Genomic DNA, 18,102 nt, shown 5'->3' with positions numbered 1-18,102 from the left:
TAACGCTTAAATCCACTTGAATAATTATCTTAAATTTAAGATATGATAATTCCAGAAAGTTAACTCAATTAGTAACTTTTTAAATATCAGTGGTATCATTGATGCTATGTATAGAGTCCTGATGTTACTCTAGATACTTTGAACCTTCATGCAGATCAATGTAGAAGTTTCTTACTCTTGACATTTGTATCAGCCTGGAGTGGTGGGTCATGCCTGTAATCCCAGCACTTTGGGAGGCTGAGGCAGGTGGATCACGAGGTCAGGAGTTGGAGATCAGCCTAGCCAACATGGTGAAACCCTGTCTCTACTAAAAATACAAAAATTAGCCAGGTGTGGTCGTGGGCGCCTGTAATCCCAGCTACTCAGGAGGCTGAGGCAGGAGAATTGCTTGAACCCAGGAGGTGGAGTTTACAGTGAGCCAAGATTGCGCCATTGCACTCCAGCCTGGGGGACAGAGTGAGACTGTCTCAAAAAAAAAAAAAAAAAGACATTTATATGGGAGGGCATGAATGGGGCTTTTTCCAGTATAAAAGCTTCTGTATCAACAAGTACTATAGTAACTACCCAGTTAGATGGGAATTATGCTTCTTCCAAAGACGAGAATGATTATGAATGACAAGTTATTCTTGGCAGTGGCTCATGTCTGTAATTCTAGCACTTTGGGATACCAAGGCAGGAGGATTGCTTGAGACCAGGAGTTTGAGACCAGCCTGGGCAACATAGCAAGACCACATCTGTTTAAAAAAAAAAAAAAAAAAAAAGTTATTCTCAGGTTACTGAGTGTTCCACTTTAATAAAATCCTAAATGTGTGAAAAATATACATTCAGGAAAAAGGAATCGTAGGATAAAAGAGTCCTTTATAATATCTGAGTGTTGGCCCTAGAAATCCTATAACAAAAAGGAAAAAAGTATCAATGGTATCAGAGACCTACAGCTATTATATATAAAGTGAAAAGTGGGAAAAACATGGAGTTTCTACTCTGGGTTTTATGATAGCATTTCAAGAAATCTCGTATTTGGTGAGAACTGGAGAGATATTCCAGTACAGCCTTTCGTTCATTGTTTTATATAGTTGGCATTTTGAGTGCCAGCTGTGCCAGGCACTGGAGAGAACAGCAATGAAAAAATTAGTGTCTCTGATCTCATGAAGCCCACATGCTAATATAGAGGAGATGGACAATAAACGTGTGTGTGTGTGTGTGTACACATTTATAAGTGTATTATGTCAGATGATAAGTGCTATGAAGAAAATGTAGGGTAAGGTAGATACAGAGAGTACCACGGTGAGAGAGAACGTTTGCTTTTTTAAAGTGTAAAGTAGTTGAAGGTCTTGCTGTTAAGGTAAGATCCAAGTAAAGGAGTAGCTTGTCAATGTCACTCCTAAAGTGTTCCCTCACTGCCTCCACCGAAAATACGTGGACACATGCTCCAGATAAGGTCTGTCTTACCAGCAGTTTTCAGTGAGACTCTTGTCCATCTGAAGAAACCTACAAATTTCTACTTATTACAGTTAAAAACTAATCATGCCACTGTACTCCAGTCTGGGCAACAGAGCAAGACCCCATCTCGAAACAAAAACAAACAAACAAAAAACTTCATTTACTGTTATGCCAGGGCTTCATTATTCTCTAATTGTATATATCGTTTCTTAAACCTCCAAGTAAGACTTTACATTTATCTACGTTAATTTGCCTCTTGTTGATGTGGGCCCATCGTTATAGCCATTCAAACCCTAATTATGACATACAAGCATACCTTCATTTAAGCAGTTTTTTTTAATAAATTTCATATTTATTTTCTGAAAACCAGACTAGTCATTCATTAAACACTTTCTCTGTGTAAGACACTTTGTCTCATTTCTCCTTTTTTGATTCCAAGTCCATTTTCATTGTGGGAGGCTTTACCAACTTGTACGTAGTTTTTAGAAATTATGTCAATTCATTTTAATGCTATACTCCTAACTAGTATTTTCTAAGTTTAATGTTAAAATGTAATTAAAATCCTTGCATTTTTGTGATTTTATCATGAGTGTCTAAATGTAGTAGACCAGAAAAAGGTTAGTACTTTTTTTTTTTTAACAATTTTACCATGGTTTTACCATGTTGGCCAGGCTGGCCTCGAACTCCTGGCCTTAAGTGATGCACGTACCTCGGCCTCCCAAAGTTCTGGGACTACAGGCATGAGCCACTGCACCCAGCCTAAAATATTTTTAAAAAGAAGTTTCTGTCAGAATCTGTTTGAGTGAACAGTTTAAATTTTTTAAATTAAAATAAGAAGGCTGAACTCCCAAGTCCTAATTTCTGGAGCTATTACATTTTGGTCAGTGTTTTCTAGAGTATTCTCTGCATTCAAAAATTGCCATGTAACTTAAACAGAACATGTGAATGTGTCTTATAACTTGTTTATTTCAGATAGCAGTAAATTATTGAGCATTTCATCTCAGAGTGTTGATACGTTATCCTTTTCAGTGGCTTCATAGTATTCCTTTGTTAGGCTATACCATGATTTATTTAACCCAATCTCAACTGATAGACATTAGATTGCTGTATATACTCCTTTACACATTTACTTAATTATCTGAAATCACTGTATTTCCTACCCTGGAATTTTTCACCCACCACAAAAAGATTTTTAGAAACCTTGTTGTATGTGTAACATGTCTGTGAATGGTGTTGCCTCCTAGTGGCAGAGCTTAACAGCACAAACATCATAGCAGAAGTTTTTTTTCACATAGATTGTGTTCAAAATGATACAAGCTATATGACTGATTGAAAGTAGAGTTCAGGTTACTCCTCCTTACATTTTTATTTTATTTTATTTTATTTTATTATTTTATGTTATTTTATTTTATGTTATTTTATTTTATTTTATTTTATTTTGAGACAGAGTCTCGTTTGGTCTCTCAGGCTAGAGTGCAGTGGCGTGATCTTGGCTCACTGCAACCTCCACATCCCAGATTCAAGCAATTCTTCTGCCTCAGCCTCTTAAGTAGCTGGGATTACAGGCACCCACCACCATGCCCGGCTAATTTTTTTTTTTTTTTGTATTTTTATTAGAGATGGGGTTTCACCATGATGGCCAGGCTGCTCTCGAACGCCTGACCTTAAGTGATCTGCCTGCCTCGGCCTCCCAAAGTGCTGGGATTACAGGTGTGAGCCACTGTGCCCGGCAACCCTTTACACTTTAAATTTAAATGTATTATAATCTATGGCATCTAAGCAAATGCAAAAGATAATAATAGAAATACAATATGTGTTCCTCTACAAATCCACTATAAAATTACTTTGTTAAATGATTTTTAAAAATTTTTTTTAAACTTGAGATTTTTGTTCCCAAAAAATTGTCTTGTAAAAAATTATGTCAGGCTAGGCGTGATGGCTCATGCCTGTAATCCCAGCACTTTGGAAGGCCAAGGCAGGTGGACCACGAGGTCAAGAGTTTGAGACCACCCTAGCCAACATAGTGAAACCCAGTCTGTACTAAAAGTACAAAAAATTATCCAGGCATGGTGGTGGGTGTCTGTAATCCCAGCTACTTGGGAGGCTGAGGCAGGAGAATTGCTTGAACCTGGGAGGCGGAGGTTGCAGTGAGCCAAGATCACACCACTGCACTCCAGCCTGGGTGACAGCGTGAGACTCTGTCTCAAAAAAAAAAAAAGAAAAAATAAGGTTATATCAGAGGTTAGGTGCAGTGGCTCAAGCCTGTAATCCCAGCACTTTGGGAGGCTGAGATGGGTGGATCACTTCAAGCCAGAAGTTTAAGACCAGCCTGATTAACATGGAGAAACCCCGTCTCTACTAAAAATACAAAAATTAGCTAGCCTAATGGTGGCGCAGGCCTATAGGCCCAACTACTTGGGAGGATGAGGCACGAGAATCGCTTGAACCTGAGAGGCAGAGGTTGCAGTCAGCCAAGGTTGTACCACTGCACTCCAGCCTGGGCAACAGAGTGAGACTCTGTCTCAAAAAAAAAAAAAAAAGGTATATTATTTGTCTCTAAATTCCTGTATGTAAAAAGGCATTACAGGCATATTATTTGCATCTAAATTCCTGTATGTACGAAGACTAACTAGATGAAAGTATAAAAGAATAACTTGGCATAAATATTACCAATTAGTTGTTTTGGATTTTTTTTTTTTTTTTTTTCTTTTTTGAGACAGGGTCTTGCTCTGTCACCCAGGCTGGAGTGCAGTGGTGCAATCACTGCTCACTGCAGCCTCAACCTCCCAGGTTCAAGTGATCCTCCCCCTCAGCCCCTCAAGTAGCTGGGACTATAGGCATGCCCCACCACACCCAGCTAATTTTTAAAAATGTTTTGTAGAGGTGGGGTCTTGCCATGTTGCTCAGGCCAGTCTAGAACTCCTGGGCTCAAATGATTCTCCCACTGCAGCCTCCCAAAGTGCTGAGATTACAGGTGTGAGACACTGCACCTGGCCCGAGTTGAAAAGTTTTAACCAAATTGCACTCACCTGAGGCGTAAGACTGCTTTCCTCTTTTCTAGTATTATGAATACTAGAAAATTGATAATACTAGGGTATTGTCAATATTCTTGATCATTGCCAATTTTGAAGTCAATCAGTGATAACTTTTTTTTGTTTTGTTTTGTTTTTTTGTTTTGTTTTGAGACGGAGTCTTGCTCAGTCGCCCAGGCTGGAGTGCAGTGGCGCCATCTCGGCTCACTGCAAGCTCCACCTACCAGGTTCACGCCATTCTCCTGCCTCAGCCTCCCGAGTAGCTGGGACTACAGGCACCCGCCACCACGCCTGGCTAATTTTTTTTGTATTTTTAGTAGAGACAGGGTTTCACCATGTTAGCCAGGATGGTCTCGATCTCCTGACCTCGTGATCTGCCTGCCTCGGCCTCCCAAAGTGCTGGGATTACAGGTGTGAGCCACTGCGTCCAGCCAATCAGTGATATCTTACTGTTTTTATTACATCTCTTTGATCTAGTGATATTGAGCATCTTTGAAAAACTATGTTGGTATATTATTTTGTATATTTGTATCTTATTAATTTGTGGTTTGATTTTTGCCTGCAGCCTTTTCCTTTGTGGTTTTTTGGTTTCATGTCATGCTGTGTACTAAGAAGACATTTTTTGATAGTTTCAAATGTTATATTTGTCTAATTATAAATGAAAGTTGTAAAAAAAAGCAGCATGTTAGAATGTAAAGAGCTCTGACTTTAGAATTAAATTCCACATTCTCCACATATATATATATTAGTTGGGTAGAATATTTAATCTCTCTGAACCTATTTGCTCATATGTGTAATGAGTACTACTTCATAAGGTTATCATTATATTAAATGCACATAAAATGCCTTTATTTTTATTGTATTGTATTGTATTTTTATTTTTGTGGTACGATCATGGCTCACTGCAACCTCCACCTCCTGGTCTCAACCAATCCTCCACTACAGGTGTGCGCCACCACACCTGGCTAATTTTTGTATTTTTTGTAGAGATGGGGTTTTGCCATCTTGCACAGGCTGGTCTCAAACTCCTAAGCTCAAGGTATAAGTGCTAGGATTACAGGCATGAACTGCTGCACCTGGCCCACATAGAACAACTTTATATGTGCCTAGCAAATAATGAATGTTTCTGTTTTCTTTCTTCTTAATATCCTGTCATTTCTCTGCTTTTGACAGATGATGTCAGTTCATACAGACTGTATTGTGTCAGTGCAGATTTTAAGTACATTGATGGAAATAACAATTAGAAATGGTAAGTATATCAGCTTATTACGATTTACAGGGTGTATTATTAGTTGCTATTTACATGGTTTCTTTCATATTACTAAATGTTAGTATATTTGGAAATACACAATACAAAATTATTTTTCTAATCAAAAGTCGTTTTTTTGTTTTTTTTGAGACAGAATCTTGCTGTCGCCTGGGCTGAAGTGCAGTGACACAATCTCAGCTCACTGCAACTTCCACCTCCCCGGTTCAAGCAGTTCTCATGCCTCAGCCTCCCAAGCAGCTGGGCCTATAGGCACACACCACTACACCCGGCTGATTGTTTTGTATTTTAGTAGAGACAGGGTTTCACCATGCTGCCCAGGCTGGTCTGGAACTCCTGAGCTCAGGCAATTTACCCGCCTTGGCCTCCCACAGTGCTAGGATTACAGGCATGAGCCACCTCACCCGACCTCAAAAGTCTTTAATAATGAAATGGAACTTCAGTTAAACAATGAGTATCTGAATTTTCTTACTTGCATTGAGAAAAAGAGTATAAGATCTTGCAAGTGGAAACCCTCACTTACTATTTACCAAATCATGGCTTGCTTTGCTTGATAAGTGAAAATGGTTCCAAACTTACTTAGCCAATTAAGTTTAATTGGCTTATTGGTAAGCAACAGTATTATACTGATAATACAGAAGGCCTGTTGAAAGCATCCACTGCAAAAGTGTAACATTTGCTTTCTCATCTTTGAGAGCCCTTATAATAAAACAAGCATAGTGGTTTACCTGTTTCATCTGTCCTGGGGATTGGGACTATAAAGGCAATGAAGATGATAAAAAATCTTCCTGTGTTATTGATAGTCGGGATTTTACCAGTGGTATTTCCAGCCATTTTAAAACGTGTTACTGGCCGGGCGTGTTGGCTCACGCTTGTAATCCCAGCACTTTGGGAGGCCGAGGCGGGCGGATCACGAGGTCAGGAGATCGAGACCATCCTGGCTAACACGGTGAAACCCCGTCTCTACTAAAAATATAAAAAAAAATTAGCCGGGCATGGTGGCGGGCGCCTGTAGTCCCAGCTACTCGGAGAGGCTGAGGCGGGAGAATGGCGTGAACCCGGGAGGCGGAGCTTGCAGCGAGCCAAGATTGCGCCACTGCACTCCAGCCTGGGCGACAGAGCGAGACTCCGTCTCAAAAAAAAAAAAAAAAAAAAAGCATGTTACTTCCTTCTGAGTTACACCCTTTTATCCATCACTCAGATATTTTCTTTATGTCATTTTCTTATTTTTTTTGGGCATCTGTAATTCCTATGATCATCCTATAACTGTATTGTTAGCATAAAATTAGCAGCTGTCGTTTCTATAAAACCATTGTAATTATTCATGTTTCACCTGCAGACTGTCACCTTGCAAATGTGGGTTTGTAGACCACAGATTTAGAATAAAATTTTTTCTTCTGTTAATTAGATACCTTCAGTGACTCACCAGTTTGGCCCTGGATCCCATCATTGTCTGATGTAGCAGCTGTGTTTTTCAATATGGGGATTGATTTTAGATCTTTGTTTCCCCTGGAGAATCTTCAGCCAGACTTTAATGAAGACTATCTAGTGTAAGTTTTCTCATCATAATTAACTCCAAAAATATCATTTCGTACAACTTACATATAATTATAGCTAAAGTTTAGTATTTATTTCTGATTTTTAAAAAGATCTCTCAAAGTTGAGATCAATCTTGAATTAGATACATTCTTAACATCTGTCTTAATCTAAAAGCCATCGTCATGTTTAGCAGGCAAATAATAGAAATATTCTCATAAAAGTTTTCTTTTTTAAAAGACTTTCCATTGTTATTTAACGTTGTTTTGGTGGAAGTATTGGCCAAAGTAATTAGACAAGAGATACAAAAATTGGAAAGGAGTTGCTGAAGGATTTTTGTAGATGTGAGTTAATCTAGACATAGAAGCCTAAGACTCAGGTGAAAAACTGTGACAAATAACTAAGAAAATTTGGTGTGGGTGTCTGGGTATAAAATTAATAAAGAGAAATCAATAACCTTCAAATATCTGAACTGTAACTAGTTAAAAGATACACTGGGCTGCCGGGCACGGTGGCTCACGCTTGTAATCCCAGCACTTTGGGAGGCCGAGGCAGGCGGATCACGAGGTCAGGAGATCGAGACCACGGTGAAACCCCGTCTCTACTAAAAATACAAAAAAATTAGCCGGGCGTGGTGGCAGGCGCCTGTAGTCCCAGCTACTCGGAGAGGCTGAGGCAGGAGAATGGCGTGAACCCGGGAGGCGGAGCTTGCAGTGAGCCAAGATTGCGCCACTGCACTCCAGCCTGGGCGACAGAGCAAGACTCCGTCTCAAAAAAAAAAAAAAAAAGAAGATACACTGGGCTGGGTGTGGTGGCTTACACCTGTAATCCCAACACTTGGGGAGGCCAAGGCAGGAGAATCACTTTAGGCCGGGAATTGGAAGTTGCAGTGAGCTCACCACAGTACTGCAGCCTGGGTGACAGAGTGAGACCTTGTCTTTAAAAAAAAAAAAAAAAAAAAAAGGTGGGGGCCAGGCACGGTGGCTCACGCCTATAATCCCATCACTTTGGGAGGCTAAGGCGGGTGGATCAGTTGAGGTCAGGAGTTCGAGACCAGCCTGACCAACATGGTGAAACCCTGTCTCTACTAAAAATACAAAAAAGTTAGCCAGGTGTAGTGGCACACACCTGTAGTCCCAGCTACTTGGGAGGCTGAAGCAGGAGAATCACTTGAACCCGGGTGGCGGAGGTTGCAGTGAGCCAAGATCACACCACTGCACTCCAGCCTGGGTGACAGAGTGAGACTCCATCTAAAAAAAAAAGGAAACTGGTTACAGACAAAGTATTAATTTCAGGTCAATAAGAAAAAGATCAGTACCTATTAGAAAAATGGGCAGAGGAAATGAAAAGACTGATCACAGAAAAGGAAGTAAAAACGGAAAGGTAAAGGAAATAAAAGAGGAAAAAGTTGAATATATTCACTTAAACATTATGAAAATTCTCTTTCCACTCAATATAGGATCCCTGGTTACTCAGATGTAATCTGTATCTGAAAATGTGTTGGATAGCAACATTTCAGTTAGAGACTGTTTCATCACTTTAAATAGGAAAAATAGTTTATCCAGCCCATCCAAAAATCCCAACTATTTCCCCTAAATATTACAAGAATGTTCTTAAACACTTATATTTTAAAAGTTACCACATATTTCTGCATAATATAAACATTTAACATACCTCCTACTTTATTAACATTTAGTGAACTCAGTAGTATGTGGTAATTTTGTATGTTGTATACAACAATTTGAATTTTTCTGACTTTACTGTAGTAGTGGTGGTGGCTATAGTCACTATTGTTGTATACTGGTGAGTAAAGGTGGGCACAAGCTTAACACAAGTGATCTGGCGAAGGAATGAGTGCTGTGTAACAAAATGCCTGTTTAAACAACACGAACATGAGTCTGGAAATTGTGTGCGTGTGTGTGTGTTTGTTTGAGACAGGGTCTTGCTTTGTTGCGCAGGCTGGAGTGCAGTGACACAATCTCAGCTCACAGCAACCTCCACCTCCCAGCCTCAAGTGATCTTCCCACCTCAGCCTCCCGACTAGCTGAGACCACAGGTACTCACCACTACGCCCAGCTAATATTTTTTTATTTTTTGTGGAGACAGGGTTTTACCATGTTGCCCAGGCTGGTCTCGAACTCCTGAGCTCAGGCGATCCGCCGGCCTCAGCTTCCCAAACTGCTGGGATTACAGGCTTGAGTCACCGTGCCTGGCTTGAACTTGTTAAGATACAACCCTACTCACTGTTCTCTTTCTTTTCTTTTCTTCCCTTCCTTCCCCTCCTTCCCTCCTTTCCCTCCTTTCCCTCCCTTCCCTCCCCTTCCTCCCCTCCCTCGCCTCCCTCCCCTCCCTTTCCCCCATTCTGCCCCTGCCCCTTCCCCTTCCATCCTTCCTTCCTTCCTTCCTTCCTTCCTTCCTTCCTTCCTTCCTTCCTTCCTTCCATGAGATGAGGTCTTGGTCTGTCACTGAGGCTGGAGTGCAGCGGCACAGTTATGGGTTACTGCAGCCTCGAACTCCTGAGTTCAAGTGGCCCTCCTGCCTCAGCTTCCTGAGTACCCTGGGACTACAGACACATGCCACCACAACTGGCCAATGTTTTTAAATTTTTTTATAGAGAGTGGATCTGGCTATGTTGCCCAGGCTGGTCTCAAAATCCTGGGCTCAAGCAATCCTCACACCTTGGCCTCCCAAAGTGCTGGGATTATAGGCATGAGCCACTGCACCTGGCCATCACTGTTCTTTTTTTAACCAGGACTCACAGCTTACCCATTTTTGCTGGTGTGTATATGCATATTCATCATGGCAAGTTCTCTATACAAATAGTAGATGTAGAGTGAAAATGTTTGCAGATTGTTAGAGTAAATATTTAGATAGAGAAAATTCAGATGTTAAGGGATACTAGCACAGTTCTTTTCTTGACCATTATTCTGCTAGATACATAGACTTAAAATTTAAGTCTAAATACATTCTAACCCCCTTCATTTCTGTATCCCTTCAATTCTCACATCCCTATGTTCCTTTTCCTCCACCTATGTCATATCTATTCGTTCCTTTTCATTTCCTGAGTCAGTCTAATTCAGATTCGCTTTTCATGCCTAGCCTGGCAAAAAATCTTTCCTCCAGGGCCTTTCCACCTGCAAGGTATTATTTTCACTGTTGCAGGAACTTGCTCTCTACTATTCTCAAACCTTTATGCCCTATATTTAAGACGTTATGATTTTACCCTGACCTGTTTTCTGTTTTGTTGTCGGCTTTCTAATCAAATTGATCTGCCTGCTGTCCCTCCACACGGTAATGACTAGCCCTTATATAGTGTTTGCTGTATGCCAGACTCTGTTCTAAGGGCTTCACATAGTACCTCACTTAGTAGTTACTACAAATACTAGTAAGATTTTCATTTCCATTTTACAAGTAAGGTAGGCATGGAGAGGTTAAGTAACTTGCCCAAGGTTATACAACTAGGAAGGGGCGCAAATAAGTACTAAGCACCTATTTTAAAAAATAAGTTCTTCACATGTAGCTGTGGAAATATCTCCAAGATACATTGCTAAGTGAGAAAAGGAAGGTGCAAAGGTATATAATATACTAACATTTGTATTAAAGGTGGAGGGGGAATGATAAAGGGTAAAAAAATGTTTCCTCTACAGTTACAACACTTCTGGCATCAAATGTATAGGTTTTCTACACATTGTCATTTCTCCAGTTCCCGGTAGACACCAACTAGATGTCCTACGGTTTAATGCAATTCTAGTTCTAATTACCCAGAGTTAGCACAGAGCCCACAGGTTAAGGACTCAATCCCACAAGACTGCCACCACTTCATATGGAATCACAAGTCTGGGCTTCCTTTTCTTCTAAACAACTAGCTATAAATCAGGAGTTCCTACAGTCCTCCTCCCCTTTATGTTCAATAATATGCTAGAATGGCTCACAGAACTCAGGAAAGCAGTTTACTTATTATTATTTGTTTGCTGTAAAGGGTACAACTCAAGAACAGCCAAATGGAAGAGATACATTGCTCAAGGTATGGGGATGGGAGTGCATGGATCTTCCCTGGCCTCTCCAGGTACTCCACCTTCCCATCATTTTTTTTTCTTTCTTCCTTAATAGAGAAGACAGAGTTTTGCCTTTTTTTTTTTTTTTTAAGACGAAGTCTTGCTGTCACCCAGGCTTGAGTGCAGTGGCGCAATCATGGCTCACTGCATCCTCTACCTCCCAGGTTCAAGCGATTCTCCTGCCTCACCTCCCGAGTAGCTGGGATTACAGGCGCCCGCCACAACACCAGCCTAATTTTTCTATTTTTAGCAGAGATGGGGTTTCACCATGTTGGCCAGGCTGGTCTCGAACTCCTGACCTCGGGTGATCTGCCTGCCTCAGCCTCCCAAAGTGCTGGGATTACAGGCGTGAGCCACCATGCCCAGCCAAATTTTGCCGTATTGCCCAGGCTAGTCTTGATCTCCTGGGCTCAGGCTATCCGCCTGCCTCAGCCTCTCAAAGTGCTGGGATTCAGGTGTGAGCCACCCCACCCCACCCCACCTACCCTCTCATCATCTTGATGCCTTAGCCAATCCAGAAGCTCTCTGAACTTTAGAGTATTTATGGAGGGCCCATTACACGGGGCTGGTTGATTAAAGCATTAGCCATTTTAATATTTAACCCCTCTGGGTGGGACTGAAAGTTTCAGCCTTCTAGTCACATGGTTGATAACTCTGGCAACCAGCCCCCATCCTCCAGGAGTCACAATATTATTAGCATAAATTTAGGTATGGTTGAAAAGGGCTTATTATAAATAACAAAAGAGGCTCCTCCTACCTCATCAGACGTTCCAGAGGTTTTAGGAGCTCTGTGTCAGCAATTGGGGACAAAGATCAAATGTATTTCTTCTTATACCACAGTGGGACATATATTCTTATTTGTTTGTTTATACATAAAATGCCAATGGAAGGAAGGACTAAAACTTGTAGTAATTATCTTAGGGAGGAAACGAGTGGTTATAAAGAACGGAGCTAGGAGGTCAGTTTATCACAGCATACTGTACCTTAATATATTTTGATTTTTTAAAACCGTATAAAAGTATTATTTTTTCAAAAAATTAAAAATGTTATCTATCTTTTGAAAGCTAAGTTTATGCATCTCCTCTTTCATGAATCTTCACTGATAACCTCTGATAACTAGAATTAGAGTGCTTTGAATTGTTTCTGTATATTGCTATAGCAGTTCCTTTAGGCCATTTATGAGTCTTTTACCTGTTATGAATTCTTTTTAGTCAGAGCCATCTTTTACATAGCTCTCTAACACCAAGAGCAATGAGGATAGTACCATATAAAAAGTAGCTTGTTCAAGAGAAAACTGATGCATAATGATAGAAATCATATTAGTGTTTGCCTTGAATCAGGGATAGCAGATTGACTTGGACTTGGCATAAAGAGACTTTTGAGGGGAATGGAAATGTTCTACTTCTTGATTTGGATGGTGGTTACATTAGTATATATGATTATCAAAACTTAAAATGGGTACATTCCTTTTATTGTATGTAAATTATACCTCGATAAAACATAGTTTTTAATAAGTAGCCTAGAATTTCTTAAAGTGAGTAATATATTTTGTGCCTAACTTCACATTGCTTTACTCACTTCTCAATAGTTCTGAAACACAGACAACATCAAGGGGGAAAGAAAGTGAAGATTCATCTTATAAGCCAATTTTTTCAACACTTCCTGAAACCAACATTTTAAATGTGGTTAAGGTAGGAAAAAACTTTTGTGTGTCTTCTGCTCAGAGCTAGAACCATTTAGTCTGTGGTTAATGGTTTCTTAAAAAGAAAATCTCGGCTGGGCGCAGTGGCTCACGCCTGTAATCCCAGCACTTTGGGAGCCCAAGGCGGGCAGATCACGAGGTCAGGAAATCGAGACCATCCTGGCTAACACGGTGAAAACCCGTCTCTACTAAAAATACAAAAAATTAGCCAGGCATGGTGGCAGGCACCTGTAGTCCCAGCTACTCAGGAGGCTGAGGCAGGAGAATGGCGCGAACCCAGGAGGCGGAGCTTGCAGTGAGCCAGGATCGTGCCACTGTACTCTAGCCTGGGCAACAGAGCAAGACTCTGTCTCAAAAAAAAAAAAAAAAAGAACTCTTTAGTTTCTTACCAGGTGATTTCCAGTCTCTGAAACTTCTTAGCAATAATCTTTGTATTAAAGATTGTTTTTGCTGTTTTTATTTTGTTTTAATATTAGTGATGAACAGAACTTTAAGTCAGTTACATCATTAAATAGTTTTGAAACCAATAGTTTTTTTATAAGTAGGATGTATGAAAAAAAAGTCTTACAATATAACTTAGTGATCAAGAGTTAATGACAGAGGCCGGGCATGGTGGGTCATGCCTGTAATCCCAGCACTTTGGGAGGCCAAGGCGGGTGGATCACCTGAGGTCAGGAGTTTGAGACCAGCTTGGCCAACATGGTGAAACCCCATCTCTACTAAAAATACAAAAAAAAAAATTAGCCAGGCGTGGTGGCAGGCACCTGTTACCCCAGCTACTGGGGAGGCCGAGGCAGGAGAATCACTTGAACCCGGGAGGTGGAGGTTGCAGTGAGCTGAGATTGCACCACTGTACTCCAGCTTGGGCGACAGAGTGAGACTCCGTCTCAAAAAAAAGAAGATCAAAAAAAAAGAGTTAATGACAGTGTGAAACATTTTTAGTTGCTGAATTGAATCAGTGATACAGAACCATTAAGAAAATCTCAAAAATGGAAAATGGAGAAGAAAATGCCACTTAATTCAACTATTAACATTGAGTAGTTCTTGCCATCTTTTCTCTAGACATCTGATGTTTGTTTTCTTTATAGTTCTTTTTTGCATCTTTTGTCAAAGAGTTTATAATTAAAACTAAAAGTAAAATATACCTCCTAAAATATTTTTGTCTGTGCATTTATGTTAAACAGTTTCTAGGCTTGTGTACATCTATACATCCAGAAGGTTACCAGGATCGTGAAATAATGTTGCTGATTTTAATGTTATTTAAAATGAGTTTGGAAAAACAGCTGAAACAGATTCCTCTAGTAGACTTTCAAAGCCTCCTGATAAACCTGATGAAAAACATCAGAGATTGGAACACAAAGGTAATGTTATTTAAAACTTCATTATTCATTTTTGTATAGCATTACAATTTGACTCATAGTGCATATGGAATTAATACTGTTTCTAAACTCAAGATCTTTGGCAGATTAAAAATGAACTGAGGAAGAGAATGTTTGCTGGAGCTGTGTTTAAATTCATGATAATTGAATTTTTTCTAAAACTTCAGCTATTTATCCAACAAAAATGTGTTTATTGGGGATTTCCTATGGACTGAGCATTAATGTAGGTGCTAAAGATTGAGCTGTGAAAGAGACAGAGTCTTTGCCTTCATGGGGCTTTTGTCCTAGTCAAAGGGTTAGATAAACAAGTAAATGTTGATTATATTATCATGTCAGGTAGTAGTTAAGTACTACAAATTAAAATAAAGCAGGACATGAGTACAGCAAGACCGGATGCTATGCTATTTCATATAAGGCAGGCAGGGAAAGGCCTTTCCAAAATAACCTTGGAGCAGAGACCTAAGTGAAATGATGGAGTGAGTCATACCTACAACCAGAATTTGAGCTGAACTTCTGCAACCATATGGAGGATGAAATGTATAATTTTTGTTAGGCCTTTTTAAAAATTATATTTTTCAGTCTTTTTTGATGGAAAAATTAAAATATGCAAAAGTAGGGCAAAGAGTATAATAAATTCCTAAGTATCACTTTGCTTCAATAATAGAGACATAATCTTGTCTAATGTAAAACTGACCCTGTATTTCCTTTCCCTGCTCATCAGATTATTTTGAAGCAACTGTTAGGCTTTTTTAAAAATTGATACACAATGATAATACATATTTTGGGGGTGTTAGGCTTTTTTTTTTTTAGACAGCATCTCCTGTCACCCAGGCAGGAGTGCAGTGGCGCAGCCTTGTCTCAGTGCGACCTCTGCCTCCCGGATTCAGGCGATTCTTGTGCCTCAGCCTCCCAAGTAGCTGAGACTATAGACACAAGCCACTCTGCCCAGCTAATTTCTGTGTATTTAGTAGAGACAGGTTTCACCATTTTGGCCAGGCTGGTCTCAAACTCCTGGCCTCAAGTGATTCACCTCCCTCGGCCTCCCAAAGTGCTAGGATTACAGGCTTGAGCCACCACACCCGGCCAGGTGTTAGGCTTTTAAAAATACTGGAATAGGATCCCTAAAGTGCAAGAAATCCCAAATCAGGAACATATATGGTCTTGTACAACTCTCATACACATTTGTATTTAGATCAGTTTATCTTTCCAAGAAGGACTGTTTAAATATAGATGGAGATATGATGTAGTACAAAATGTGAAAGCCAAGTGAAATTCTGCTAAATATATCTGTTCAGTCCATTTAAGATAGTATAAGTAAAACTGAATCTGTGTATTGTGTACATTTTAGCAGATTCTAGACTCCATGCTATTTCTAAAAATGTGTGCTCTATTTCGTACTAGTGCTTCCATTATGTCAAGAAGGGTTGTAGATGATCTGTTGGGTGTTTGATTCTACTGTTCTGTTTGAAAAGAAATCTTACATGTTCTTTTTTTTCAGGTGCCTGAACTCTGTCTGGGCATAAATGAACTCTCTAGTCATCCCCACAACCTTCTGTGGTTGGTACAGCTGGTCCCTAATTGGACATCACGTGGAAGGTATTGAAAAGTGAGAATTAAACATTAAGAAATTTTATAATTTTACATTAATGAAATGCTTTGGGTTCTTTATTTCCATTCATCATTCTTTGAATGTTAGATCAGATATGTTTATTTCATATTCAGTTGTGAGAAAAGGCGTTGATAGCCTGATTCTGCCTTATTCTAATTCTTAACTCAGGTCATTATGTAATTTTTTTTTTTTTTTTTTTGAGACAGAGTCTCACTCTGTCACCCAAGCTGAATATTTTTTATTTTTAATTTTAGTTTATCTGTTACCTTAATATAGATGATATATTCCACAAAAACAAATGAATTAGCTTTTTTTTGCTTTAGTAAAAATAAATTTCATCAGTAAAAAAATAGGTTTTCTGTCAGTAAATCATCAGGGTCCAAGATAAGGCCGTTAAATGATTTATTGAGCTTCAGATAACTCAAGTTTTATGTACAAATATTTTACATGAAAATTTTACTGTTCTATAACAGTTTATATGTTCCTGTACAGACTTCTCTTGAAACATTGCCTGTATTTCCAATTAGAACTAGAGCTCCTCTTGGCTCATTCATTTGCTTTTCAAGCAGTATTAATTAAAATACATTCTAAATACTTTTAACTTCTAATTCTAGGCAACTGAGACAGTGCCTCAGTCTAGTGATTATTTCAAAGCTTTTGGATGAGAAACACGAAGATATTCCTAATGCCAGTAATCTGCAGGTATAAATAAATACATTTTTATTTTTAATAAATGGGAGAGGTAATGAGAGGTGTAAGGAAAATTGATGAACCCTAAGTCAAAGGTCCTGGGGTCAGAGCCCAGCTCTCAAGCTTGATACTGTTCATGTAATCTCTAGCACATTTAACTAACAAGATCCAGTTTTTTCATCTGTGAAATGGAGATAGTATTGCACCCTCCACCACTTAGGATGGTTGTGGACAATCAGATGTGAATTAATGTATAAAGAAACTACTGGGAAAATCATAATGTGCAATTATATGAATATGATTTCATTTATTGAATTCAGCTTTTCCAAGTTAGCAATTTTATTGCAAGATTAGAAATTGCAAAACCATTGTACATTGATTGCATCTTTAACCTGTTTTAAAATGAGTCTTTTTAGATCATAGAGCTTAAATGTAGTTGCCCTCTAGTACTTGTTCAGTAAGAATATATCATGTATATATGAGGGTGTGGATAAACATGTCCCGCTGTTGCTGGGTACTGGTGGCACACACCTATCGTCCCAGCTACATCGGGGGCTGAGGCCAGAGGATCCTTTGAATCCGGGAGTTCAAGTCCAACCTAAGCAACATAGGGAGACCCTGTGTTTAATATATATATATGAATTTTTTTAATTAAAAAAAATGTCCAATGGAAGTCCCACTCTGAGAAATTCTGAAGGCTTTTTATAAACATTGATGGCACTAATGGGACTGCCCTTGGTTGGATTTGAAAACTCACCATAGGCTGGGCGCGGTGGCTCAAGCCTGTAATCCCAGCACTTTAGGAGGCCGGGGCAGGTGGATCACGAGGTCAGGAGATCGAGACCATCCTAGCCAACATGGTGAAACCCCGTCTCTACTAAAAAAAAATACAAAAAAATTACCCGGGCATGGTGGCGGGCACCTGTAGTCCCAGCTACTCGGGAGGCTGAGGCAGGAGAATGACATGAACCCGGGAGGCGGAGCTTGCAGTGAGCCAAGATCACGCTACTGCACTCCAGCCTGGGCGACAGAGCGAGACTCTGTCTCAAAAAAAAAAAAGCACCATAGAACCTGATCTGGATGTCCCTCTGTTCTTGTTTGATTTGCAGTTTGGTACAAGGTATGCCACCAGGTCCTAGAAATTAAAACAAACAAAGATTTAGATTAGAGACTCTGCCCTTGAAAACATAATCTAATGGTTGAAACAAAATTAACCAACTCTTGTGGGTTAGTGTGGTAAGAACAGTAATCAAAGCATGCACGAGATGCTGTGGGATGGAGAGATTGATGGGCACAGCTGGTTTCTGCTTTAGTAGAGTTGGGGTAGATTTGATTCCAGATATATGGGGATCGTGCTGGAGCTACCAGGGTAATTAGCAGATAGTTTTCATT

At 39.7% G+C, this 18,102-nt stretch overlaps 1 protein-coding gene across 3 annotated transcripts in view; it reads left to right on the top strand.

The window, feature by feature from the left end:
• The window catches only part of SLF2 (SMC5-SMC6 complex localization factor 2), a 54,557-nt gene that overhangs the window by 20,243 nt on the left and 16,212 nt on the right, over window positions 1-18,102 (top strand). For all 3 annotated transcript variants that reach the window (XM_003255346.3, XM_030808384.1, XM_012505729.2), the window contains exons 10-15: window positions 5,646-5,721; window positions 7,148-7,289; window positions 12,919-13,021; window positions 14,217-14,393; window positions 15,910-16,007; window positions 16,635-16,722. In XM_003255346.3, the coding sequence (XP_003255394.1) occupies window positions 5,646-5,721; window positions 7,148-7,289; window positions 12,919-13,021; window positions 14,217-14,393; window positions 15,910-16,007; window positions 16,635-16,722 (684 nt within the window). The remainder of the gene's footprint in view (window positions 1-5,645; window positions 5,722-7,147; window positions 7,290-12,918; window positions 13,022-14,216; window positions 14,394-15,909; window positions 16,008-16,634; window positions 16,723-18,102) is intronic.

This window comes from Nomascus leucogenys, chromosome 3 (assembly GCF_006542625.1).
Source record: "Nomascus leucogenys isolate Asia chromosome 3, Asia_NLE_v1, whole genome shotgun sequence".
Classification (NCBI taxonomy): Eukaryota; Metazoa; Chordata; class Mammalia; order Primates; family Hylobatidae; genus Nomascus; species Nomascus leucogenys.
The sequence above is the reverse complement of the archived record's forward strand: the minus strand, read 5'-3'. Positions and strand labels throughout refer to the sequence as shown.